The 27,921-nt window shown below is 34.1% G+C and overlaps 4 protein-coding genes across 8 annotated transcripts; 2 read left to right on the top strand and 2 right to left on the bottom strand.

The window, feature by feature from the left end:
• Nucleotides 1-18: 18 nt before the first annotated feature.
• On the top strand, nt 19-1,393 carry LOC132708839 (E3 ubiquitin-protein ligase Rnf220-like). Its single transcript, XM_060681455.1, has one exon. It carries the CDS (start codon nt 320-322, stop codon nt 1,319-1,321), a length of 1,002 nt encoding a protein of 333 aa, XP_060537438.1. The 5' UTR covers nt 19-319; the 3' UTR covers nt 1,322-1,393.
• Nucleotides 1,394-1,437: 44 nt separating this feature from the next.
• Nucleotides 1,438-3,402, bottom strand: LOC132695581 (uncharacterized). 2 transcript variants are annotated; one of them, XM_060659912.1, is made up of 5 exons: nt 2,899-3,402; nt 2,742-2,841; nt 2,562-2,686; nt 1,958-2,208; nt 1,438-1,904 (listed from the first exon to the last, which is right to left on the bottom strand). In XM_060659912.1, exons 1-5 carry the CDS (start codon nt 3,364-3,366, stop codon nt 1,784-1,786), a joined length of 1,065 nt encoding a protein of 354 aa, XP_060515895.1. In that variant the 5' UTR covers nt 3,367-3,402; the 3' UTR covers nt 1,438-1,783. The 2 variants fall into 2 exon arrangements, with proteins under 2 accessions (XP_060515895.1, XP_060515896.1); XM_060659913.1 differs by lacking the exon at nt 1,958-2,208 and having other exon boundaries at nt 1,438-1,597.
• Nucleotides 3,403-3,640: 238 nt separating this feature from the next.
• On the top strand, nt 3,641-6,480 carry LOC132708766 (conserved oligomeric Golgi complex subunit 2). Its single transcript, XM_060681325.1, has 6 exons — nt 3,641-3,809; nt 3,881-4,108; nt 4,186-5,226; nt 5,277-5,722; nt 5,775-5,958; nt 6,324-6,480. Exons 1-6 carry the CDS (start codon nt 3,771-3,773, stop codon nt 6,387-6,389), a joined length of 2,004 nt encoding a protein of 667 aa, XP_060537308.1. The 5' UTR covers nt 3,641-3,770; the 3' UTR covers nt 6,390-6,480.
• Nucleotides 6,481-6,582: 102 nt separating this feature from the next.
• On the bottom strand, nt 6,583-27,615 carry LOC132708816 (protein unc-79 homolog). Of its 4 annotated transcripts, none has more exons than XM_060681413.1 (38): nt 27,535-27,615; nt 25,502-25,621; nt 24,481-24,642; nt 24,191-24,361; nt 23,775-24,044; nt 23,489-23,718; nt 23,221-23,435; nt 22,542-22,834; nt 22,347-22,488; nt 21,984-22,284; nt 19,873-20,038; nt 19,454-19,821; nt 19,243-19,401; nt 19,000-19,117; nt 15,465-15,783; nt 15,077-15,416; nt 14,822-15,023; nt 14,571-14,768; nt 14,400-14,486; nt 12,706-12,924; nt 12,354-12,634; nt 11,911-12,052; nt 11,415-11,762; nt 11,064-11,339; nt 10,424-11,011; nt 10,242-10,370; nt 9,985-10,183; nt 9,773-9,927; nt 9,624-9,718; nt 9,325-9,576; nt 9,163-9,273; nt 8,994-9,110; nt 8,770-8,937; nt 8,544-8,716; nt 8,246-8,492; nt 8,050-8,190; nt 7,125-7,247; nt 6,583-7,051 (listed from the first exon to the last, which is right to left on the bottom strand). In XM_060681413.1, exons 2-38 carry the CDS (start codon nt 25,575-25,577, stop codon nt 6,854-6,856), a joined length of 7,779 nt encoding a protein of 2,592 aa, XP_060537396.1. In that variant the 5' UTR covers nt 25,578-25,621; nt 27,535-27,615; the 3' UTR covers nt 6,583-6,853. The 4 variants fall into 4 exon arrangements, with proteins under 4 accessions (XP_060537396.1, XP_060537394.1, XP_060537393.1 ...); XM_060681411.1 differs by lacking the exon at nt 27,535-27,615 and adding an exon at nt 27,152-27,286; XM_060681410.1 differs by lacking the exon at nt 27,535-27,615 and adding an exon at nt 26,842-27,286 and having other exon boundaries at nt 19,454-20,038.
• Between the last annotated feature and the right edge of the window lie 306 nt (nt 27,616-27,921).

Below are 27,921 nucleotides of genomic sequence, written 5' to 3' on the forward strand. Positions count from 1 at the left end.
TGATATGTTTACAAGCATTAATTTTCAAATTAATCCTAAATTCAAAAATAAAAGTGTCAAGATTAAAGCCTGTTCAAAAACAGCTGATCGATAATGTTCAGCACTCAAAATCCATAGTATCATAATTGACCGCCAAGCGCTTAAATGTCAAAATCTATCTTTCGGGGGTTGTTTTGATAGATGTAACCTAAAAATGTAAACAAATCGTAAAAGAAATCCGAAAACATCTTCAAAATTACCAGCTAAAAATGGTTCTTTACAATCAAAATCCCAGTTAAATGTTTCATTCAGCATTTTCCATGGTTTATCACCAAAGAAAATGGAAATGTATGACGAAAATGTTCAAGTCCCTGGAACTAGTTTCAGTTTTGAAGAAGGCGGAAGAGGATGTAGAACAAAGAAGAGACAAGTAGATCCTATATGCTGCCCTGTATGTAGCTTGACTCTCCGACAATCTGAAATAGATTGTCATCTTCATGTAGAAATTGAAAAGCTCAACAAACTGCCCACCAGTAAACTTAAAATAAATGGTAAAAGCATACCCTGCAGTTCCAATGGTTCCAGTAGCTGTACGCAAAACGATGGCGCTAAAAATCGAGAAACCTATCAAAAAGTACGATCCAATAGGCAAAATAGACAAAGAGTGAAAACCAAAAAAAGAAAAGCTGAAGATATTATTTGTCCAATTTGTAATAAAGATGTTTCTGATGAAATTACAGCACATGTCGAAAAATGTATTCGTAGGTCTGAACAAGGTGGTAGTGATAATGATGAAAATATTGATATTGAGTCTTTTGAAGAATATGAATGGGCTGGACAGTCCAGAGTTAGAGTCACTAGTCTTTTACCAGGTGGGGTATCCACTTTAGGAACCTCAATAGGAGGAACTGACGAAGATGAAGATTTAAATGTAGATGGGGATGGGGATATATATGGTTCCCCCCAGTATTCAGAGAGGGACATCATATTGCCATGTGAAGATAGTGCTGAAGACACTGCTTTAAGGAAAGCTGTTGTGGGAAGTGAATTAAAGCATTTGCAGTCAGATGTCAAACATGGGAATGCAACAGATCCAAAAGGTGATCCAATATTAGATGTTTTAAAGAAAAGGATTAGAGAACTAGAAACCAGACTACAAAGTAGAGAAGAAGATTACAAATGTCTAATATGTATGGAGAGATACCGTACTCCAGTTACCTCAGTGTGTTGCTGGCATGTTCACTGTGAACAATGTTGGCTGCAAACTTTGGGAGCTAAAAAATTATGTCCCCAATGCAACATGATTACATCGGCATCTGATCTGAGAAGAATTTACATGTGAGATACTCCATGTTTTGAATCATGAATAGATGATTTTGTGTTAATCAATTAGAATATGATCACTTTTTCACAACCAGAAATAAATATATTTTTTAATAATGGTTTTTATTTGGGTTGCAATGGTAGTACTTACATTTAACAAAAAAAACTACATAAATCGGCTTAAAATTATCTAATATTAATAATCCTAACTAGTTACTAATAATCTTAAAAGTGTTGTGGTTGCATTAACAATACCCTATAATCTATTCCAAATATCACAGATGTCCTTGTCACACTGAAAAAATAAATACCGTTGACACAAACATAATAAAGCAACGTATGGTAAGCAGTTTTACGCATGGTACCATAGCTGTTTTATTAAACACAAATAATCAAACATAACAAAGAAAAATTGATTTAATAAGACTTTAAATCAATTTTAAGTTAACGACGACACAAAAAACAACACACAAAAAATTTATTAGTGCCCATATTCAATTTGTTCCTTTAAACACAGTTTCAAAGCCTTCAAAAATGTTTTTCGCCCATAATCAGAAAATACCTGATACGGATCGTTTTTTGAAATTTTATACCATCGACCACTAAAAAAAAGTCGTTTGAAATATGAAATAAACATGGAAAAATAAAAACTTACAAATTTTGTTTAAATGTCTGGGCTTCTTTTCTAAAAATCGTGTCCATGTCGATTACATTGCACTTCAAAACGGGGTCCATAGCATAATCCAGCAATGCTCTGTTATAAATATCCTGTCTTGTTTTATACCACGGATTTTTTGGCATTTTCGGGGATGGAATCAGTGTTATAAGAGTCACGCGCGTATTTTTCTTTTTTAATTCAATAATTAATTCTCTTAAATCTGATATCATGGTGTGTATATTATGGCCCTAAAAGAGGTTTAGATTTATTTATAGAACGTGTCCCTTTGACATTGTAAATTGCACATTTTTCCACTGAAATGCGTTAATGTATCGCGTCAAGTAGTTTAGTGTTAAAATTCATTTTTTAAAAACCGACGGTTCACACAGTATGTTTTTTTGAATGTTAGCTTCATGAATTTTCCAAATTTTAAAACAAATCAAATTTTAAATAGTGACTTTTTAATTAACATTTTTCAATGACATTTGGGGTGTTGCTATTTCTAATGATTCTTAATTCAGTAATATCTAAATTTGTTAAAAAATGTATAATAAACACAAAAAAAAAGGAAATTCGTTGGTAACTAAACAAACAATCTCACCAGAAGTAGATCCTGAAATCCAATCATGACGACTACCCTCGGAGCCAGATGTGCAGCAATTCGCACTTTCTCTGTTAAAGCTGTTATTGTTTGGCCAGATGAACATAATCCGCATGTTTTAGGACCTACGGAGATAATTAACAGCAAATTACAAATATAAGGTTATTTCAATCTACGTACCTCTCTCAGGTACATAATACCCTAATTTCATATCAGCGATATCCAAGAAAAAGTCATCCCCAAGTGCCTGATGCTTGTAAAATAACGGAAGCATTGATTCCTAAATTAAACATATTAAAAAAAAATACCATGACGTCAAATTGAAATTTGAAATTACCAGTTCCTCAAATTTTTCGTATCTATCCATATCAATAGTAGATGCATTATTAATTGATGTATGAATAAACGAGCCTTCAGGTAAATTTTTGCTATTCAAGCGTCTTTTAGTTTTATAGGACCTTAAGTTATTGCATTCTGAATTTTTTCTATTTATCGGCGGTCTATGTCCATTTCGTTGTTTCAAAACCATATCTTTTATATGCTGTGATTTGGGGCTGTACTCCACTAAAACCTCATTGCCATCCAGATCTTTTACAATATATACATTTGGGAGCGTTATTAACCAAGTTTTTAAACTCTCAGCCCCAAATTTTTGGTATGGTATGGGAAAGCCGCAACTTTTAAAAAATTCTTGATCAACCCATTCTAGCGGCAAACCTTCACTGCCGTAAAGGCAAATAATTGAAATTAAAATTCGACGTATTTCTTCCTCTTCCGCGGATAACTGACTTGCAAGAAATACCATTATATTTTCAAAGAAAAATCTCACGCGTGACTATAGAAGTCGAATATCACTATCAACTGAACCACTTCGCGGATGCAAAGATTGTTACACTTCTTTTTGAACTAAAAAAGCGAAATAAAAAAGGATCACGCTTTTTCGAAAATTCAAATTAAAAAAAGAAATGCCAGTGGCACCATCCCTGCGAAATCTATAGAATTAATTAATCATCATACACATGAAATTTGGGTAGGTGGCGCTTGTTGCAGAATATATGTGTGCAAATGTGTCAGTTAAACGTAAGCAAATATGAACATCAACATAACCACAATTTGGATTTCAATTTTCCAAAACGGAATTTAATTTTGAAAAAAAAAGAAAAAGAAAATTTATCACAAATTAAAGTCATTTAAAATTTCAAAGGTGATATGGATGTCAAGGAAGTGTGGAAAGCATCTTTTTTTAGGGTAATCTAACAAACAAAATAGCTGGTTTATTGATGATTATTAACATAAATTTGCTTTACACTTTTGCACAGGATCAATTTAGTGTAGACCAGTGTCTCGCTGGATACACTCAAAAGTCAGATTTAGAATCCCTTTTGCGAGATTTGAAAAATTATGGCAATGAACTTCAGGGGAAAATGAGTGAAATTTTAAAGAATGAAACAGAAGCTATAGTGAATTTAGCTGAATATTTAACCAATTTGAATTCCAAAATTAGCAATTTAACAGTGCCTATTAGTCAGTTACAGGAAGAAATCAGGGTAAGACACTTCTCATTTAGTTTTGTTTGATATTCAGTTCATATGATTATGTATTAAATGGAAATAAAAATTTGCAGACCCTTTTTGGTTTGGTGGAGTCTGCTGAGTCAAATTATAAAGCAGTTTTGGAGGATGTAGAATGCAACAATGCCAAGCAAAACCACATGCATTTAAAAATGGGATTAATAAAATGCTGTTCATACATAAACAGTGTTCTGAGTACAGTGGATTATGATTCATCAGAGAATTTATTGACACTGGAAAGATTAGTTAATAATTATTCATTCCAAAAAATTTATTTAGAAGAACTAAATTTGGTAACACCAGAAGTAACCAAAATATGTCTTAAGATTGATAGTGATCTTATTAATAAAGTGAATGAAAAATTTATGATTGCTTTGAAGAAGAGTGATACAGGAACACTCTTAAAATGCCTGAGAATGTATGTGAATTTACAAAAACAAGAAGAAGCACAAACTACATTTCAAGTTCACATTCTTAGGCCAGAATTGCTGCCACTTTTTTCAGAAAGTTACTTAGAAAAATGCGATTACAATATTGATAAAATATATAATGAAGTTGTAAAAATTCTAGAATCCAAGGTCAATAGGCTTACACAAATTATTGAGGAAAATCCTGACTTAAAATGTTTTAATTTTGTCCTAAACTCATTCTGGAGAGAGTTTGATAAACAATCAAGAGAAGGTCTACCACATATTACTGCTCCTGGAAATCCAGAGTTATTTCAAAAGCGTTTCATAAGCACATGGAATTTGCTTCAATTTATTGCTGAAAAATGTGGTGACAAAGAATTAGTGAGAGAAAATGCCTCATTTGTAAATCATCTAAAGCGATTTAATCTGCCTGTTTATTTTGAAATTAAATTTCAACAGATCGCAGGCTCTTTTGAAACGGAAATTTATAATATTCAACTTACAAGTATTCAGTCTAGTCAAAATAAACATTCATTTAAGTTAAAACCTTCAGTAGTATTATGGAATACAATAGAATCCTGCTTCCAACATGATGTTTATATTGACCAACTTGCTGATCAGTTCTTAAGATTATCTTTGATGGCTGTGTCTCGTTATACCAAACTTATGGGAAAATTGTTGGATGTAAGTATTTTTGGGTATGGTGGAGCACAGGTTTTTATCAATCGTTTTAGGGACATTTTCCTCCTGGAACAGAAAACTATGATGACCTGATTATAAGTACTTTAATTGATCTGCATATTTTGAAAGGATTGATAGCACCTCACTTTAAAACTGCCACTGACCTTGATAAAACAGTGTTCTCTATCATTAACAAAAGTATGTCCCATATTTTATTAAAGATATTTAATAGTAATAAACAAGTCATTAATCGAGTACAAGGAAATTTACAAGACCGTGTAGTACAAGCAAAGGTTTCCGAATGTATAGGACACCTGCAAAATGTCTGTGCCATTCCAAGATTGTATAGAAGAACCAATAGATATCCACCAAAAGAAGCTAGCAGTTATATGATTGAAGCTGTTAAACCAATACTTGATTTTCACAATAAATTTAAATCAAAAATTGATGAACTATTAGATCAAATTGTAGACAGTATTATTAGTCAAATTACTAGACAGTGAGTATTTCTTGTGAAAACTTTAGATACTTATTATCCATTCCTTCTTTAGTTATTCAGGTTTAGTTCAAGAAGTTTTAAGGTCTGTATGTAAAACAGAAGAGTCACTTAGAAGATTGAAAAGCAGAACATCAGCACCGATGGAAGATCCCGTTCATGGAAGTAGCGATACTATGTCTGATGAAAGCAAAATTAGGGAACAAATCAAGTACGATGTAGGATATTTTCTCGATAAGGTAATGATTCATAAAGGGTTTCTTTATTTTGTCATAAGTATTAGGCATTCGCAAAAATAAAACTTTTAAACAACGCATTTGTTAAAAAAATTACTCACTATACAGCAAGAAAGTTGTGTCACTATGTAATCATGAACAATGTTTTTTTTTGTTAAAAAAAAAGAAAACTTAGGCGCATCTTTATTTGCTCCTTTAAAAAAAATTTATGGCAATCAAATATGCAAGAAAAAAGAGAGTTAAAGTTGGGTCCATGGGAATACCAACACAATTTCTGATGTTAAGCAAAAGTGAGGATGACACATGTCTGACCTATATTGTTTTGTCTGTTACCTGGAAGGAAATTAATGATATTCCGGTTCTTTCAGTTGCACCCCCTTGGATTACAGTCAACCAAGGAAGGGATGGATTCCTTGAGACGTGAAGTTTATTGACATAGAATATCATTTATGTTTTCTTATATTCCTGTTAAATATGTTGTTTTGTATTATAGCTAGAATTATTCTGTTAATAACTAATACTGTTTTCCTAAACGTATGTTTTATTAAAATTTTATTTAAATTTTTAATAAAAACATTTATTCAATTTATATTTAACAGTTAACTGTTATAAAGGTTAAACAAGAATCTCTTATATAAAAAATTTCACATATGATAATACCCTATCCTAGTTTTTTTAAAATGTACAAGGTGCCTGGTTGCTGTACAGGCGGTTTATTGGATTCATAACTTGCATGCAATTCTAAACGGGATATAATATGACAAAGGACGCCCCACTTCATTCATATAAAAATCATAACAATTCATTAGTTAGTACTTATGGATAACAAAAAAAAACCTACAAAATGCGAATGGTAAGTATATAAGCACCCTGTATATGACATACTTATCGCTATCAACTACAATGAATAAAACTGTGTGGCCGTCGACGACTGCAATTCTATCTGCCCCATTTTGAACTGCAACCTTTGCAGCCATTTGAGTAGTAGCGGATTATTTGAGTAACAAATTTTCACCTTGTCGTTCGATATATCGTGAAATATTACGGGAGGAAAATTCCGGCAGTTCTGCAGTCTGACTTGCAGGTGACCAGGTAACTAAAATAGGTAATATTTAACAACACTGTGGGATGTTTTAGATACCGTAAAACTCTCCAGAATCTTATTTTACCTGGATGTGATTAGACGAAAGTACGGGGGTCCAAAGGGGAAGCAATTTTGAAACGAACGTCGATTGGCATTCGATAAGTGCTTCCAACATACTTAGAAAATGTAAACTCACAATTTCGCTGAACTATAAATTCATTCGGAGTATAATTTGTTTTAAAACAATATCTATTATTCTCAAAAATGAGGGAATAATAGTTCCCATCGTAATTCTTAATTACAAAAAAAAACAGTAGTACTGATACAAATAAGAGAATATTACATTACAGCGCTTTTGTAAATATTCGACTCTCAAAAAAGTTGGCATCCCTCACAGTCTCCAATAAAATCGAAAAAAATAATTTATACCCCTTATACAGACTGGCCTGAACTATAATTGAGGAATTTATCAGCGTATTCAGGAGATAAAATTAAATAAAAAAAGTTCATATAAATCAACAATCATTTTTTCCGGTTTTTTTCTTTTTTTTTATTTCTTTTATTATTTCCATTTAACAACAAATTTATAGCATAGATAAACTGTTTTTTGATTAACCAGTGGCGTTCGTGAGACTGTTTTCTTTTAAATAACAAAAAGTGGTACGCTAATGGTTTATCGCATTTTTTTAAAAATAAATTTAGATGCGCTAATCAGTTCAGAACTAAATTGATTTTCAGCTAAAACTATCCGTTTTCGAGAAAAAAAATGCAATTATCGTATCACTTTTTTTTGGCAATATTTCAACACCCTGTATATCTCCGAAGTGAAGCATTTTAGGACATTTTTAATTTATTTTTATCTGCGGAATACGCTGTTAACGTTTCTCCATTATAATTCATGACCACCCTGTATAATAAGATAAATAAAAAGGAACGGTAATACCTAAATATCTTACAGGAAATAACATTTAAAAATTTTTGCGAACTATTATCCCTTTAACACTACGTACTTTGCTAGATTGTTGTACAAGCTGCAGTATGCAGGGCGTCACTTTTCCCCAAAAATCAAATAAAACGTTCATCGTCACATTGTAAGCATCTGTTATCGGTATATGCTGATTTAAACTTTGTTCGAGATATATAGTCCAAAGCTGTAATATATTTCAGGTTAAATCCTTAGAGTGATCATCAATATAGCCTAGATACCTGACATAAAATAAATGTATGAAAAAGGGAAGTCATATGTAGCACCGACGCTTTTGGTTGTTCGGCAAAACCCGACATGATTACTTGAATATTATCCGCAATTTGACACGAAGCTTCCTGGGGAATGGGTTGGCTCGAAATCAAGCTCGTATTATTTGAACCCTGTAAGGCGGTATGGGTTAAAGAACCCAACAATAACCAGGAAAGAAGTCTGATGTGGCCTATGCATTCTATAAATTCCCTAGGCCTAAAAAAAACCCATCTGAAATAAGCAATGTTACTAGCGACGCGTACTGACGTTTGCTGAGTTGCCGATGTGTTGTACAACCAAGGGAAGTATCTTGTGACAGCTCTATTGTCTCTACCATTACCTTTAGTTACTTCTAGCGCTAAATATTGGGCAACACTACATTTTATAATACCTCCTAAAGTATCGTCATTAAGACCTACTCCGACACCTTTACAATAACTCTGAAAGTAACGCGCAGTTGAGAACAGATTATAATATCTATTTAACGAGATACCTTCATTTTCGAGATCGTGTGGAAGTCTGACAAAAACTCTAAAATATCTCCTAAATTCATCTTCATACATTCCGATATTCCGGTGGTGTAAGTGGGGCAAAATTCGATCGCCAAAGGGGAGGAACAGGATTTTATTACTACATTTGACGGAATGGCACCACCTACATCCTAAATGTTTAAAACACACGAGTTGGAATATTTATTAAAAAACAATTTCGATTTACCTGTAAAATTAAATTGATCAGCATGAGTAGATTGGAGTCCGGTATTGTCGTCTTGAATTTAAGCACTTGAACCAATTCAAAAACAATCATTCTACTTAAAATTAATTTATCCCTGTCCTGAAAATAAGTAGAAGGTATTTTTTTTTCGAATATTATCATCAAAAAATACCTTCGTAAAAGCTTTGTTGCATAAATAACAAATTTCAGCTAGTACGTTATACTTCAAATTTTGAAACTGAATAGCGTAACTTAACATTTTCGAAAACGGTTCCAAAATGGCCTGGAAATAAAAAACACGTACGTCGTACAAGGTGATTCAAATTTTCGTTACCTTAAATTGTGTTATCAACGGCAATTTGAATATGCAAGTCATAATCGTAAGGAGCGGTGTTACGTCCTCCAATACGTTCAAAAGAAATACAAGTTTTCTGTAAAGTATTTCCAATTGTTGCAAAACAGTGCCCCACATTGGCGTCGTAGAGCCCAAAGACGTTTCTAGAGGCAAGCAATTTAAATACAAAGCCATGTTGTGGAGAATTATGGGCATTATTTCGATCGGTAGGGTTTTCTTCGAATTAAGAGTCTAAAAAGCGAGTAATTGCACTCGAAATTGATAATTCGTCATCTTACCTCTAATAAAATTTGTAAGGGAGCGATAGAATTTAGCTCGTTGAAATCCACCAATGCCTGTATAACGCTTTTAAAAAATTGCAGTCTTATATGTTCTGGAAATTTCGAGTTACTCAAAAATATTTCGAGAAAGTTATTGCAAACGTTACCTGGTACTTTGGTTTGGAACATTTGTATAAATATACCATTGGGTGCTAGTTGGTGTAGAACGCATCTCAAAAATTGATGGGCTACACTTACTGCCCCTCCAGGCAGGTGGATATTGCTTTCTTTTTGCCATGGGTAAGAGGTATTTGTTGCTACTCTAAAATATATTAAATATATACCACCCATCACAGCGATATATCACGTTGACATTTACTTTGCTACTATGCTTAAAATATCTGGCAAAAGAGGGGCTGCTATGCCGGGTTCTCGATGTATGAAAGTCCCGAGGGCTACAATGCAAAGACCAATTTCTTCGTCACTATAAATTTCTCTGGCCATTCCACACTCTGAGCACCTTTCTCTCATGCACTCGTCGCCTATTCTGAAGGAACTCTGTTTGACCTCATAGTTAACTAAATACGTATGGTGATATACTTCTTTATAACAAGTTATTTTGATATGTCAGCATACCTTCTGCTTTAGGTGACACGTGAGGACTTATCCAGGTTCCGGGTCGTTTAGGATTGTGCGATTGGTAGGAATTCATAGAGAACGGCCCAGCTTTCCTAATTCTTTGTCTGTGATTCATAATCACGTCTCCTGCAATTAAATCAGGTTTAACACCTATCAAGAGTAACTATACCGAAACTAACTTTGGTTTTCCACTTTGATAGTTTTCAGATAATGCTCCAATCCGCCATCATCGTTGTCATACATATTGGGAGGACTTTCTAATGCGACTTGCTTAATCAGCTTTCTAGGACTGTGAGTTTGAGAAGTACTGGGTTGATGTTCTTGGCGTTTTTGATTTTGCTCCGCGTGTGCTGCACTTTTCCTCATGACGATCCCCAATTGAGGATTTATGTTAAGAACTTGCTTCACTTTTTCCACCAATTGCGATATATCTTTGGTGTGTTGACCAATGGGTAACAGTCTCTCTTGGTTTGGAATTTCCAGTTGCGGTTCTGAGGGCAAAAAAACATCATCCTGTTCTGGAGATGTTATTGGTCCTATCGGTAGCAGTCTTTCGAGGGAGGGGGTTGGTAGAATGCACTGGTTATTTTTCGGGTTGTCATCGCAGTCTGATATTGGCGTACATACTGGTGTTATACTGGGTTCGATAATTTTTTTATATCTTCCCAGAGGCGTTGGTTTCGTTATATGAACTGTATCCATTGATGTTGAAGTAACGTGCCTGTGGGACGCTGTTGTTACTGTTTTTGCTGGCAGCAACGTCGATCCTAAAACGGAAAGTCGATTTTATTACTATTAATCAACCCCGAAACACCTAACCGTTTGATAAGTTGATCGACGCGGTGGAAGAGGTCGATCTTGTTCTTGAGAAGTTCTTGTTGTGATCAATTTTTGCTTTGCCCATTTCTTGAATTTTATTATCGCATGATTTTATCGAATCGTCTTCGCTACCTATGATCCACGTTGGTCGCGTTTTGGTCGAGCATATTCTCTTCATTTCAATTAAACTGTTTACACTTTCCTTCGGTGAACGGTTTATCATAACCTTTTCTATGAGCTGTTTCCCGCTGCCTGGACCAGAATTATCACTTAAAGCTGTAATTGCATTTTACCACGGATATTCTGAGCCCAAAAGACCCGAACCTTGTCAATTAATTTTGAATTACTTACGTTCTTCGAAAGAATCTTGAACACTTCCGTGGAGCGTACTATCTGATATATCGCTTTCCGGAATCGGGATTAATTCCGATTCAGTATCATCGTCCAGACTCAACTTATCAGGTTGTTTCTTAAAACCTCTATCCCATCTTTTATCCGAAGCAATTTGGTTCACTTCTTCCCAATGCGTTTCCATACTCGTTATAGAAGATGGTTTTGTATATGAAACTTGCACCTTACCACCTCTAGAGCTTAACGAGACTTGAATAGATTGACCATCGGAAGAATACATTGGTGACAAAGGAGGAGTGGTACGTTCAGGATGATCAATATCAGCACCTAAAGATGGTTGACTTACATCTAAAACGAAGTGAAATGATGTTAATGGTGTATATCAGGTTTCCACAAAATATTCTTAGAACATCTGTTGAAACGTAGAAAGTGCACTGGTAAGAGGGATACTTGTGAAAACCAATGAATTAATGAGAATGATGAGTTGGTCAACTACCTCTGGATCTTGGTGCTTGTTGACCCATTATGATGGTTGCTGGTATTCTTCTGCAATGGTGATGCTGCGAATCTAAGGTGTTTAGGACGATACGAATTAGTGCTGCCAGTTGAATACAATGTGGTTGTTGACTATATTGATACTGAAACCAAATCGGCCCAAGGCCAGCACTATATACATCGGCCTCTCAGTAAGAGGACTTGATATGATTTCTTAACCAAACCGGTTGGGAATGTGATGAATATCATTTACCCTTTTGTAAATTCATTTTCGGAGTTAGATGATAAGTTTATAAGTTAATAAGTCAGTAGCGCATTCATTGCACCGCCTTCCCATCAGATGCGGACACCATCATTATAAAATTTTCGCCACCGTTAACCATTTGTTTGGATAAGAAATCAATGATCCTACGAAGATATCATGCAAATTACAAAAACGTATACCTTGTATAAAAGAACTACCAACGACATAAGCCAGTGCCTCCTGAAATGCGATTCTAGTACCCATAGACTATACAAAGGCTGCTGAAATTCCATAGCACTAGGTATATAATAAGGAGAAGGGGCGTATTGCAACAGAATCAAGCACGTGGGTAAAATGATGCGTCCCATGAGATGGTTTTGGTCCATCAATTGCGGTAAATTCGAAAGAAAAACACTAAATGCCGGCGATGCCCTCAAATTTTGCGGAGGAAGATAAATTCCTCGATCCGTTTGACTATACCCTAAAAATAATAATGTCTTTTACACTAGTTGGCAGGAATAAGTGTTCATTCAAACGGCAATTTAATTTCACCTAACAATAACCAAAGATGTTTGAGAACAATAGTTTGCGTCCTATTCAAACTTTTTTCTTCGGTCGGATAAGCCTGATCAGACCTTGATAGGAATTGCATTAAAAGAAATATTAAAAGATGCATCGTTTCCTTATCAGCTTCTTCCAAATCAATTATTCTTTGAAGGAACGTTGATAAATTTTGATCATCTACGACATTCAGAGAATGCATATGGCCATCTGCAAGACGAAAGAAATATTTAAAATCGTTTTTCGTGCTAGATTTTTCATTTACTTGCAATTAAGTATTCCAAGCGCTTTCTATATTAATGCTATATACGCTCTTCAAATGCAACCCATAATGACGTATGCAAAAGAGTGTGTAATCGATCAACATTATTCGATTTTCTTAACTATGCAAATTAAAAATTTTTGTATCACACTCTTATAAGGCCAAACTTTAGCTATCAAAACGCGTGCATCTGTCATGCTTGTTGATCCCACTATAAAATATGTACTCGGTGTGATCAAAATAAAATAAATCAAATTACGTTATTAAATTTAAAAATTATTAAATTTTACATGCTATACTTAACTTTGGGAAACTGCTGTCTAAAAATTTACTAATGCAAAAACTCGTAAATATAAATTCTAGTCACGCTACATTATTTCTACCAAGCCCTGAACAAAATTCACGTAAATTCTTGCCTTTGGACGCATGTCACTAGTCGTATTAGGTTGTCTTTAAATTCCTTTATAACGAAAAGTAACTATCGATAGCAAACTTTCTTAGCTGGATACTTTGTAAATTTGAAATTTGACGCTGAGGTCAAAGACCTAAAGCTAATGCAGACTTCATTAAGAAGCAAGAGTAAAGATAAAGCTGAAAAAGCTGCTGCTATTTTTGATTTTTTTAATGTTATTTTTGAAACTTAACTTTAAAATTGTACACCGCACTAAATCCGAGGCTTTAGAGCTTTAAAATATGTAGGCAACGCAAACACTTTCGATAGAAAATCAGACTAACAAGGAGTAAACAATTTTTTTTTGGGTCTTCAATAACAATTCATCGCACTAAAGAATTTAAAATATTTGAAATATCTTATTGGGCTTAGCCACAAATAACAATACTTAAGTGATGCAACCCTTACATTCGCAGGTCTAAGATCAAGCTCATGAACAATCAATTTAAAAAAAATTGATAAAATAGTCGACTAATTTGGACCAATTAAAAACTGGTGAAAAGCTTTGTAATACACTTTATATCGATACATAAAGTAATATTATGATTAAAGTATGTACTTTTATTATTAAGTAATGTTAAGTATGTAAAAATATAAAAATACTATAAGTTGTTGTTGTTTTATACAAGACGAAAAATTTACTTTTGGGTTTAATATCGGCCTATCATTTGTGACGTTTGAGGCCTTTAAAAATTATAGACACTTTTCTATGAGGTAGAAATTCAAAATTAAAAATGACCACTGAAAACATAAAATTTTAATAAAATTCCATTTGCTGTAGCATAAAAAGCTGTAGCAATATCGCGGGATATATATGGTCAATAGCAAACATTAAGACGTACGCATTATCAAAGCGTACTTCGCTTGAGACTTACATTTATTTGTCAATTAATTTTCACAATCATGCTGCCACTAAGCAAGACCCTATCTATTTTCTACCTGGAATGTTGTTACTAGTGCCTAGAAACTGACCCAATCCAAAACGTGAACTTTTTCTTTTCAAAATCGGCGCAGAATATTGACGACTGTATACTTTTTCTTTGGCTTCAGGAATATACACTATAAATAATTATGTTCATTGAATTCGCTGTTAGAACACGCCCAACCTGACATTAAATCCTACGCGCATACTCAGAATATTACCTGATTTGCTCTCTTGATGGCGGATGATGGACGCTGGAGCTGACATCGTACGTTTATAAGGCCACTTTGTTCCAAAACTAGCGCTCAGCGTTTTTATAGAGCTCGCTATACTGCCTTCGTTAAGTCCGGATAGAGCGTCGTGAGCTCTATGTAATTTTCTTACAAAGGCTTCACTGTTTACGTCTGAATTTTTTAAATCTGCAACAGACTTGTCACGCAATTTCTACTCCTCAGCTTTATGCTTTTTTTACCTCTAATGTAAGAAATATCACCAACTTTTTCTAAGGCAATCTGGGCTTCGACAAATAAAGTATCAAAACGATTAAGGAAAAAATCCCAATTTAAAATTTTTCTTTCACTCATAGAGTTGTGCAATTGATAAACCGATTGTAACACCATCGGTCTATCGAGAATTACTGAGTCGAATTGCGTTTCCAAACACATAATGAGAGACTAAAAAAACGCAACTTTATAATGCCAAAATCGAAACTGCACCCACCAGGAACCTTAATTGCGAAATCGTGTATTGTTCCCAGATAGAGCGTAGCCCTCTGAGCTACGTAAACATTATTGTCGTCCATACTGGAAATTAGATAACAAAATGCGTTAGCTAATGCGGCTTGCAACTGAAATTGGCTTCTTAGCGGACATTCAGCCATAAATCGAGCCAAAACTGTAACCCTTTCCACAGCTGTGAACCTAACTCTCCAATCTTGGTTGTGGAAGTCGTCTTGAATTATTCTCCAGAATACATCTGGGCCTGCAGGTAAAGTAATGCAATGAAGAAGTAGAGGCACCGCTTCCTGGCATATGTGGGAGTGTTCGGAATTTAATAAATTCCATAAGCTGAAAATGTTACTTGCGGACTACTAGAATGATTGTTCGGCAACTTACTTTTTGATAATAAGATTCTCTTGGCACCAAATGAAAAACCCTTTGTGTTCTTTAGACGCTTTCGTGCAAGCATCACCGTAGAGGATCAACACGTTTAAGCACTTCAACATATAATATAAAATGTCAGGTTTGGTTACTTTGGATAGCTCGTGAAGCAGTTGGTGAATATATTGTATCGGCTCAGGCAAGTCGTCCACTGAAAATTTAAATTTTCCCTGCGAGGTTTGCCAAAAATCCATGCCTTCGTCGGAATCTGATTCGGTGGCTTCATTGTGTTCACCAATCGGCTGTGGCTTCGCCACGGATGCCGTAGCGGCTACTAAACAATCAAACAATAGCAACTAATCAATTTTTATTTTGTTTGTTATGGAATAAAAGTGATTTGTAAACTAAATCTGGTTATATGAAATATATTTTATTATTTTGAGAATAAGGTTTAATTTTTATTCATTGAAATGGTATTTAAATTACATTTGATTTAATATACAAATAAAATTGTAGACAATGATTATAAATACCAAAATAAAATATCACGATCGAGTATATATCCATGTATTGTACGACCAAAAATATAGTGCATTTATTGTTTTGACGTTTTAAGTATTTTACAGTACTTTAACTGCAGACCTTCGCAGGACCGTGGTAAAACCCATTCCAACTTTTTGTTTCTGCTTTAAGTAGGTCTTGCCTGAGATGGACCGTAACGAACGTTTGTAGAAACTTGAAATTTTTATTTGAAACTTAATTTGATTAACATTGATGTTGCGGGATATTTTCGAATAAGTAGAAGCGACTATTTTAACATCAGGTGATATGTATGGTTCTTGAGAGTTTAATCTAAATTGCAACATGTTCGTATATATTACGGAGGTATTTGAATGGAATCCTTCTAGTAAGTACGGATTATGTACCTGATTCTCGAGCTTTGACCTTGCGACGCTGTTTTCACTGGAGAGTTCAAGGAGTAAGGGTAAGTATTTGTAGTCTATTTATCTTACAGGTAAGATTGAGAATAATCGTTTTTGTCTTGTGTGCCTGTCGATTAACAACATTCTTCTTGTATTTTTGTGTCTTCTACATAGTTCTTCGGTTTGTAAACAACACCAGTCTTTTTTATTCACGGTAGATAAAGGTGCGTCATAAGAATACAGATAAATATTTATTAGAATCTTTCAATTAAACATTTTTTGCAGGTACCTATTTTTTAACACTTTAAAATGTGGAATGAAACAGATATTCTCATGTTAGAAGAAGACATGGAAAACAACGCAGAATTGGAAGACGAAATGGAGGTGGTAGTCGAACCTAATGACAATTTAGAAGACTCCTCAGCAAATAAAAAAACCGATTGTTTTCAATGTTTACACTTTTATAAGAAATTCAGAAGGGGAAGTAGGAGCAGCAATAAAAACAAGTGACATAGAAAGTTAATCACGGGGTCGGTTGTAAAAGCACTATAATTCTGGTCGAAGTATAATAGTGTCGCTTAAACCGAAGAACTTTATCTAGGACAAAGCAACACTATTTCCAGTAAAATCGAAAGGTTCTTTGCTAAATTAAAGAAATTATATTACAAACAGAATCTGATCAATTTTCAGTATCTTTGACATCGTCTACTTGTGTGCCTTGTTTTGTAAAGTGAATTCTGTCTTTGTCTATCTGCTTGATGTTTGTTCAAATGCCGAAAACTAACTTCATATGTCGGGAATTCACTTGGGATGAAACATATTTGTGTGACATAGAACGTAATAAATTGTTACTTTGTACTCATTTTTTTATGTACATGTTTCAAGAATTGCTCCGCGAAAACCAAAATCGCTTAACATCAAATAATAATAAAACAGTTTATATTCCTTTTTCTCTAAAAAACTTTGACCCCAGCTTAAAATTCATGTAGATGATTACTTGACTAAAAGATTGTTTGTGGCAACCGTTAGTCGAATGTCGAAAAAATTGTTTACAGGGACTCATATTTATTAGAAGATTAGAAGAGCGATTTACAAATTCTATCAATTTGGAACAAAAATTATTCATAAAATACCGAAAAGGTACTCGACCGAACTCTAAATATAATATTACAACTCGTTACTTCTGAGAGTGTAATAACTCAGGGATTGAGTCTGAGTACTACTCAGCGTCATATAAGCTTTATAGCTAAATGTATTTATAATTTACTACCAATTGAACTTAAAAACAAAAATGAATTTTGTATGGAGATCGTCTATGAATGGATAAAGAATAACTGGAATTATATTACACATCAAATTTGTTTTCTATAGCCACTTATATTGTTTCTCAGGGTTTTCACTATTTTTAAGCATAAAGGAAGTAGAAAAAATAACAAATCAAGAATGTCTATATTACATGGATTTTATTTTTAGTATATTTTTAAATTATAACTATGGGTAAGCTACCTATTTCTTAGATAGCTGTATAATTTAATAATAATAATAATAATTCGATTTTTATAGGTTATATTATGTACAGTTCAATAATAATAAAAGTTCAAAGTTCAAAGTTCAATTTCTTATTTTATTAGGATATTGATCTTGAGCTCTATATAAATAAATTTTAGGTTTATTTCGAAAAAAAAAATCCTAGACATACACAGGATGTTACCAAAAAATACGTCAATCCTTGAATCATATATTTATTCGCAAGTATGTGTCAGTGTTATTTTTTGTGTGTTGTGAGATATCTATATAAAATTTGGTGCATTTCAGATTGTAGGCAATGGATTTGGAGTTAATTTTTCGTAGTTAGATTGGTGTTTTTTTTAACTTTTTTTTTCGTTTTAATTTGGAGCTTCTTTCACTAGATATTTTTACATTCTCAGATTAATTAACTTAAATAAATAATAATATAATTATTGCCATATTTAAGTAAACTCAACTAAAAAACTCTTGTTGCATTAGTTATTACTTCACTTTTAAAATTTCTCTAAATAATGAGCTAAACATAAAGAAATATGAAAAAAAAATATCGCAGCCTTGAGCAATGGTGGAAGATAGGCAACTTTGAAAGATATGGCAAAGATATGGCAAAACATAGAATATACAGTCACCGTGCTTAAATAAGATTTAAAAAAGTTAAATTTGACACCCTGTATATTTAAAACAAAGTGTTCTAATAGAGAACGATATTGTTATTTTTGCCAAAAGATTATGTGGATTATTTTATTTATATTTTAATTTTTTTGTTTGAAGTGTATTTGCAGCTTGATATAATGCTTGTACCATGTAATTCGATCGAAGTTTGTTCTGTTCGTCTACAACTTCTGCTCATTTCCATCTAATTTGAAAAAAAAAAACTAAAGTTCCTGTACGGTTAGATTGTTATTGTTATTTGTTTCATTGTTATATTTTTTTTAGTAGTTTCATTTTGTTTACTTCGTACTTGTTTATTACATTTAATTGTAAACTGGTTAACTCGTTAAATAAATAAACATGAAATAGATGTTTTTTTCCATTTTCGCAAATTTTTGACATTAAGAAACAGAAGGCCGATTTTAAAAACGTAAAGCAAATAGTCATACCGATATCCGTTTCCGACAGTGTAATAGCTCTAGCAACAGCCGACACTACTTTTTCCGCTGGCATAATCGAAGCCAGATCTAACTGCTCCGAAACAGTTTCCACGGTAGCAGTCATAATCTAAAACGGATAACTACGTTTCAGAGGTAATATGAAAACTATAGCTCAAACCAAGTCAAAATGTTTAACCAAAATGTTCAATTTTTCATATAGACTTGGTTTGAGTTATTCTTTAATACTCGTACAGAACACACGTGGGGCATATGAACCAAAACACCTCCGACGGAATGCATTTCGGGTATCGGCATATTAAGAACCACGTCTGTTGATTTCTCTTTTTTATCACTCTCGGGTGGACTTTTTCTACTGTGAACGTCATCCGAGTTCTCAGCTTCAATAGGAGGCTGGAAAAATCAGCGATATTAACAAGTTTGAAGTAATAAAATTGGTTCTTACGTCCGGAGGATGCGCTAGAGTAACGGGTGATAGATATATGATCAATTCATACGCTAGTTGATGCCACATTATACTACATTCGCAGTAAATGCATTCGGTTTTCGATGAGCAATTGTGGGAACCGATCCACGCGGCTGTTACCATACTTTTTAATAACAGACAAACGTTCCGACACAAGGTGGAGTTCAGACCAGTGTGTTTATCTATTTCTTGTAGTTCCATCTGTTTCAACAGGATATCTAACATGTAAATGCAACAGAAAAGGTTATTTTCCGCATCCGTTTCCAATTGGGTTTTGGTGGCTGGGTTTTCTTCGTCAGATATAGATGTTTTTGCCGAATCGTCACACTGACGGATGTCTTCTCTTGCTAAAACGATTAAATCCTGCAGAAGGATATCTCGATCGAAGCCTAACATACATAAAGAATCTCGTTTAGGTCCTGAAGTAGCTGGAGGTAGATCTGCCGGTTGTTGTATTGGTATGGTTCCACTCTCGCCTTCTCCCTCCTTCATAAAACTTACACCATCACCGAATATGGAAAATAACAGGTGCAATGGGGTCGTAATTTCAAGTGACGTAAGCGTCTATGGAAAAATAACTATACATATACAAACTGGCTACTGTAATAGTTTTTACAAAACGTCTGGATTTTTTTCTGAGTCGGTTTTTGTTGAGTCGAACTGATACCTTAATGCATTGTTACAACACCATCCGACCCAAAAATCATCATAGCCCGTGTCATTGAACCCAAAATTAAAACACGTTACCTCTGCTCTTCTCCATTCCATCACAAAATACACTTCACCACAACTTTCCAACAGCAATGAGGCCCAAAACAATCCTACACTTGCCACTGTTGTTCTTCCTTACATTCAAAACATCACTGATCACATATGAAAAGTTCTAAAGAAATATAACGTCAAACCCAGATTTACCACTTGTCCAAAAATCCATTTGAGAGTTTACAGTATTTCATGCATATGCGGCAAAGAATATTTTGAAAGAGCCTGAAGACAAATACACTCATCAGCCGTTGCCGAACACAATCACGAAACCGGATATAAAATTTTATTCGATGAAACTAAAATTCTTGCATGTAATCAATTTTTCTACCAACGAAAAATCCGAGAGTCTATAGTAATCTATAAGCAACCTAACAATCCTAGCCGCGAACAGGTCTTTACCTGTCACCGATATGGGAATCAGTCATCCGAGACGATGTTTTATGCCTCTCATTTACTTCCTCAAACAATATATAAGCAGGTACAGAGTCAAATGCGAGCCAGTTTCAGTCAAGCTCTGAAGAAACCAACAGGATGATTGGCGAAACGTCAACAATTTCGACTAAGCAAAAACCGAAATCCAGAAGTTTTGTAGCTATTTTGATAAAATAACTAAGGTCGTAACTTTTGTGATACGGGGTGGCGAACTTTTCAGTACATTTTTGTATATCATTAAAAACACTATTCAAGGTATCTTTGTTAAGGCATTCTAGACGCATTTCACTAACACACTTTTTAAAATTATTTACCAGCGGGGTAATTTCGCGATTTATATCGCATATTTTTGAAGAAAAAATGACACGCTGCTGGTATTTTTTCAGGAGAATATTTCCTTTGCACAGTTTTGGTTAGTTCAGCATAAAACTAATCCCATGAGTTTTTTTTTGCGTAATTTAAATAAACATCATACTTCTTAAGAAATTTCGTATTTATTATTTTTTCACTAATTATCAAAATTATTCCAGGCGTAATCGGTATAGTTTCGTATGACTATTCACTGCCTCAAATCTTCTAAAGTGTTAAGAGGAATTTTTACACTAGTAGTAGACAGTAAAATGTCTTGGTAGAAAAAACAGGCCTATAGATTAACTATTTTTTTTTCACAATTAGTTTGAGTTATGGTATCTGGATTTATTTACAGAAAAAAAAACTCAACAAAATAATAAAACTCGAATAAATTAAGTTAATATGCTTTAGAAGACCAACAGTTTATTTTAGAATTGAGAATGACGTTTAGAAACTCTAACTTAGTCAGTGTAGCAAAGTACAGCACTTTTGTAGCAACCGGTGATTGCTTTTATGCAAAAATAACTGGACTATCCAAAGAAAATATTCAGATTCTTAGATAATATAAAAAACATTTTTTCCTGAAAAGCTTACCAAACTTATCTCAAAAGTGAAGACATTTCGAACATACATTTATATAAAAGTTTATTCTCAAAAAGGGCTCCCCTTCAGTATTGACGCACTATTAAAGAACACTCTGTACGTATAAGGTGATTATTGGCACATTTCTGGAAATAATTTTCTGATAAAGATATTTATTGCTTATAAATCTGGAACTTGTATTTAAAAAGCGCTCTTCTCATCAAGCATAGTGACACATTTATTACTATTGTGTCAGTTATAGCAACTTTTTCTCAATTGCCTCTAAAATTTAGCTGCTATTTAAACAAATCTGCCATTACTATTTAAATAAAATTTAATAAGAGATTATCAGTTTCTTATATTTGCGAACAAACTATACCTGCAGCCACTTAAGTGCTTGCTCTTGTACTTTGGCGTTGGTTTTATCGAATCTCAATGCTACGAATTGGTACATTTTCTTCGCGTTAAAACCCAACGGGCTCATTTCCGTATCCAAAATTTTGCTAAGTATTACTTTCAATTCTGAGAGTTCTTTATCGGGAACCCCATTCACGGTAGCTTCCATCCAATGCGGCATTATATAATTCCAGATTTCTTGCGTAATAACGTCGTAAGGCACAAGACAAAAAAGACGATCTAAGCCCTCCTTTAAGTGAGTGGTTCTTGTTGCAAGTGTATCCCTAAGATATATAGATGTTTGTTTGAGAAATTGCATTTAGCTTTCCAAGCTTAATTCACTCACCAGTGACCTCCAATCCTAGCGTATTCTGGTGGATGGGGTAAAAGGCACGATACAAAAAGATCATAATGAGATTTGCTTATCACACGCAACCAACTGCACACATCGCCGGTTTTTAATTTTTCTAACGCGCTCTCGTCCCGACCTATAAAATTCTTATTTAAAATGAAGTTAAAAAATTAAAATTACGTCGCCCACCATCATAAGAATAAGCCGTCATGTGAAACCAATGAAATATCATAGCTAGTAGTCTTCCCAATACTTCAACTTGTGTTTTCTCATCGGGACTACACCTTCCCACTAAAAGCCACACACCGTATCTTCCTAAAAGTTGCCGTTCTTCTACGCTAATATTGTCTATTGCTGGTATTGGACTTTTCCCGTCCTTGTCTCTTCCCTCTCTGCTATCCTTTTTCTCGTTTTTTTCTTCCATGTCCCTTTTGTCCCCCTCCTTTTGTTCGTTTTCTGGGACTTTCGCTTCTTTTAACAAACTGTGGAGTCGTTGCACAGAAAAAATCAATTCGAGACCCAAACTACAGAAGAGGCCCATGACCTCAAAATTTAAAAAAATGTGGCATCGTGCTTTTGAACCACTTTTGAAACATAAATTTCATAATCGAGATTTCCCTAGCGCTTAAATTGAAACTTTTGTTACATATTACTTAAAAAATATACAAGTTGATATAAAATAAACTACAAAAATTTTAATTAATAAATAAAATAAGACTCCGAGCTATTTTAATTAACCAAAATGGAGTGTGGTTCTTCAAAATTGCTAATTTTAACTGCATATCTATAGGAAAGTTTTACGTACGAATCGTAGTTTTGTTTTGGTAATCATGTGAGTAATAATGGTGGAAAAAAAGCGATCACTGACCTAACAATGGCTTCAACCATAGACGTCTGCATTTCTGGATCCATATCCCAGGTAGGTGGTATGGCTTTATGGACGATATGATCCCCACCTCTCCTTGAATTATGCCTGTTGTTGTGACATTGTTCACAATACCTTATCGGGTGGTTACCGTTATAAGAGGCACATTCGGTTGAAAAACATATAGATATTGCTGATTTATCGGTCGATCTACAGTTCTAGAACAATCGTTCTTTTACCCCTCGCCTTTGTTGAGAAAGATGATACGAACCTTATTCTCGCAAACCATAGACACTTGTTGCATAGGATGTAAAATATCAAAAAATCGCTGATTGGGATGTTCTCTATGTATTTCATTGGCGCATTCAATACAAAGATATAATGGCGGAGGAATGTCCGTTGAAAAAGTGATAGCTATGCAATGGTCGTAACACACTTTCGCCGCTTCTGCGTTTCCAGCGTTTGGACATTCGTCCCTTTGACATACAAACGGGGTGGGATCTGAATTGGTCAGCGAATATAATTACCCTCTAAGGTTCGCATATTGTAAATCGTACCGGCAAATTTGCAAATTAAATTTTTTCTATCAAACAAGTTCGCATTGAAAGTGGGCCAGTAGTAAAACAACAATTTGGCAGCTGATGCACGAGCCGCTGAGGTGCCATAAGCTATAGCGCACAGCATATCCTTCAGAATGTTCTGCTTTAGAGTCATGAGGCATTCCAATAGTTGACAATGATGTGCGGGATTTGAGGAGTACTGAAATATCATCATGATTACAGCTGAAACCGACTGACAGATGTCAGCCTGTTTTGGATCGTGACGGGCTGAAACGCAACGGAAAGTTGATGTATGGATGATTACAGCAATCCTCAGGCGTCAAATTTTCAATTTAATTTTAATTAAGAACAAAAGATCAGATCTACGTATACAAAAAAAAAACTAAAAAGGAAGATATTCTCTAGATACTTACTAATAGTAAATGGAAGAATGTAGTAGCACAGGGTGTTAATGATGTCCTGATGTAAACTAGGTGGTAAAACTGCGATGGTAGATGCTGTTAAATAAGGTAAATTGTCTATTAAATCGTGTTCTAGGAAGGGTAGTAGACACCCTAGGCACTGAAGCACTGCTTGGCCAAATACTAAAACAAATTGCTTAGTTAAATTTCCGCTTTTAAATTGAATAGAAAATATTAAATTTGTCTATTAAAAAAACTTCCATCATCGACATTGCCTATGATAATAATACAATGTATATTACCATGTAGTCCGTTGGTGATTAGGGGAGCTACTTCGATTAAGGGAATTATGGAATTGTAAAGACCCTTGTAATCCAAACTCGGAAATAGACCCATCCTTACTCCATCCATTTCTGGATCTTTCAGAAGTTCAAAAGGGGAATTGGGAACATCTTTAAGAACACCTACAAAATAATTTCTCGCTTAATGTAACACCCTTCAGAGTGATATTGCAGTATTTTACATGAGTACTTACAGGATTGTAAGCCCTATTACATTTATTTTAACAATTGAACGCTTTGAGTATTAATTGAATACCACAAAATGACAAGTTGTCGAATTCAAATTTGTTCACAATCATGAAATCATGTCACAGTGTCATAGAAACACAGGAATGAACGAGTGTCAAGCTAACTCTAAGGTGAAATAAGGAGTGGCCCACATATAGCTAATAGATAATAGTGGCCGTAGATTTTGAAGGCAAAAATCTTTTCACTGTTGTCCAATGTTGTTAATTGTGCGAAAATGAGTCAATATTTGGTTAGCTGATTTCTGTTATTCTGTTATTAAGTTGATAAAGAAGAACAGAGCATATAGGTATTTATATCATTATTTAAAAATACGTACATGAGAAAGAGAGAGAGAAAGAGAAGGCACAACTTGCCAACAATGTATACGAGTCAAACTTTTTCCGCACATGCCTGTACATTTCACATTTTAACCTGCGATCTAGGCACTAGAGATCCTAGAGATCCATGAGATCTAGGCATATTTTGCCAACATACTGGCGCGAAAATGTCTTCCTGGTTGAAAACAAGATTCGAAATGACCGCGCATACGTATGTTGAATGACTGTTATCATTATTTTTTCGTAGCGGCTCTATTTAAGGACACACTACAAAAGTAAAAAGGTTGCGAATTTATTTTTTTGGTGTGTAATTTGTAAACCTAGCACCATATACATATCTAGTAGCTATATGAGATTTAACGCTATTTTGAAAAGCGATGGGCCGTCCTGTATAATCTAAAATGAGTTATACGTACTTAAAAGAGTTTGTGAGAAATATTTTATTGTGTTTGCTATGTCAACTCCTGATGGAGGCGGTAGGATACCCTGCATAAGTCGGAGTTGGTAGTCATAGAGGCTGCGGATTTTAGCTGTAACTAGTTCGAAAAATTATTAGTATGACCATTATTGTTTACTAAATACTACACGCTAAATTCTTAGAGACCTGTCCGATAACATTTTGACTTAACTAACGCTATTAAAACATACGTTAACAATTCTCGATTGTAGACATATTCCATACATCTTTTTTTTTCTTTTAAAGTTAAGACTTTACAATAATCAAGTATGAATGACAGTAATTTTACCTATAATGGTTTACAGAGATATCGAAATAGTTTTAAGGATACATAATAACAGGTTTTATTACGGGATTAAAAACATTTTAGAAATATTACACGTATATAGTTTTTAGAAATATTAAAATGAATAATTGAACTAATCAAAGCAGAAAAGTGACTATTATCCGGAATCGTGTTCTACCTTACGCATCAAAAATCATAGGTGTTTTAAAACTTGCCTCGTAATAAAACAGTTTGACAGATGTAATAAGTAAATTTTGTTTGGAGTAAAAATGGTTAACACTAATTTTTGTAAAAAAAAAATATTTGAAAAATGCAATGCAACGATATTGTCTTGTACTCTATTTCTAAATGGTTTACTTTAAATTATGAAGCATAATTAACAAAATTATATCCTTAAATCGGAATTAAATTATGCACAAAAAAAGCTATTCATTTACAAGTAAGAAAATCTTTCTTATGTACTTCGCAATTATGGTAGTTAATCAAGTGTCCAAAATTTCCTTTTTTGCTGTGCTGATTCACCAAATAAATTTATCAATTTAATAGTATCAACGAATTCTTTGGACTCTAGAGAGCTGCAATAAAATTGTTTGGTCGATATCCAACTTTAAATTTAATCCTGGTTAAGTTTACAGTAGTTACTTCGGAAAATTAAGCAATTGAAAACCGATGGTTAACGTTATTACCAAGCAAATAAATAACACCTTTTGTCATGATAATTCGAAATCTAGTATGGCAGCGTTTCTAATAATATATCAACAGCAGTCCTAAAGCAGAAGCACACATATATTCAACATATCACTATTATATCCAGCTTGGTAATGTATATGTATTTATTTACATGCAATTTTTGAAAATTATTTCGATATCTAAAGATACCTGAAACTCTTCGATTAAGTAAACCGTGCTTGCGAATGAGGTGTGGACGATGATGTTATTTGATAATTTAATCGTAATTCTGAGAGGGACTTTTCTGCTTTGACTAAATACAGGAAGGAAAAAAAGTTGCTTACATGCAGCAGCTCGAGTACCCATGTTGACAATGCAGTCACAATAATCAAACGCTAGGGAAACACTGAGGTCACATTGTTTAAAACGTGCAGGTATCTTCAACATGGGGGCAGCTTCACTTATCCCATAACAGATCAATAGTGTTGGAAAATAAAGGATAATCGAAAGATTCTACAAGAACAGAGGGACACAAACACGTGTCTAAGGCTCAGCATCCTTATTCGTAAAATCGATATCAGCGGCATTAACATCTTCAAATTACACTCGCGACGCTAAGTGGTTAACTACTTACAACTCTGTTTAAACACTTACATCGAATGTTTGGAAATGTGCGTGAGTTCGAACCTGTTGCCATAATTTTGCAAATTATATTTAAGATGCATCTAGGCATCCCATCATCACCCGACTTTTATTGTCAATCGATCGAATCACATTGTCCGTAGCACAAGTAAGTAATAGAGAGATGCGCTAAAAATCGCGGATTTCTATGTCGAACGCCAACGACAACATTTAAAACATCTAAAACTGTTGCACTACAAAACATCAATCTTCAAATACACGGTCAGCCAAATGGTTACAACAATACATTGAGTCGAAATATATAGGACACGTTTCGTATCAAAAACAATCAGGTGAAACAACAATTACCAGTGCAACAAAATGAACATCAACTCTCTCATACTGATTACACTTACAGCAAAGGGCGTTTATGAATACAGAAAAAATTTTGACGGGTTTTTCACTAAACTGTTGCCCAAAAAAATCGAAAGGGTGTTTTTTTTTTCAAACAAAACAGAGTTCGAATGGGTCTAGAAATTGGGGGAAGAAAGGTTCATTTGCGCATGTATATACGAGCGACGTTGGGGTGTATCTTTCGTCTCTATCAATCCAGTTTCCCTTACTTCGGTCCAGTTTACTCATTTTAATCAATAGTCTTGTGTCAATGGCTCGTGGCCAGATCAAGAACCAGCTTCCTACACATTCATAACAACTTCATCAATGGAACAGAGTAAGCTTTAAGACTTTTCTACATTATTTACAAACGAGTGCGTGGTTGTATCGTTTTCTTGAAACCGCATCGA

This window comes from Cylas formicarius, unplaced genomic scaffold, assembly GCF_029955315.1.
Source record: "Cylas formicarius isolate icCylForm1 unplaced genomic scaffold, icCylForm1.1 PGA_scaffold_12__32_contigs__length_19106922, whole genome shotgun sequence".
Taxonomy (NCBI): Eukaryota; Metazoa; Arthropoda; class Insecta; order Coleoptera; family Brentidae; genus Cylas; species Cylas formicarius.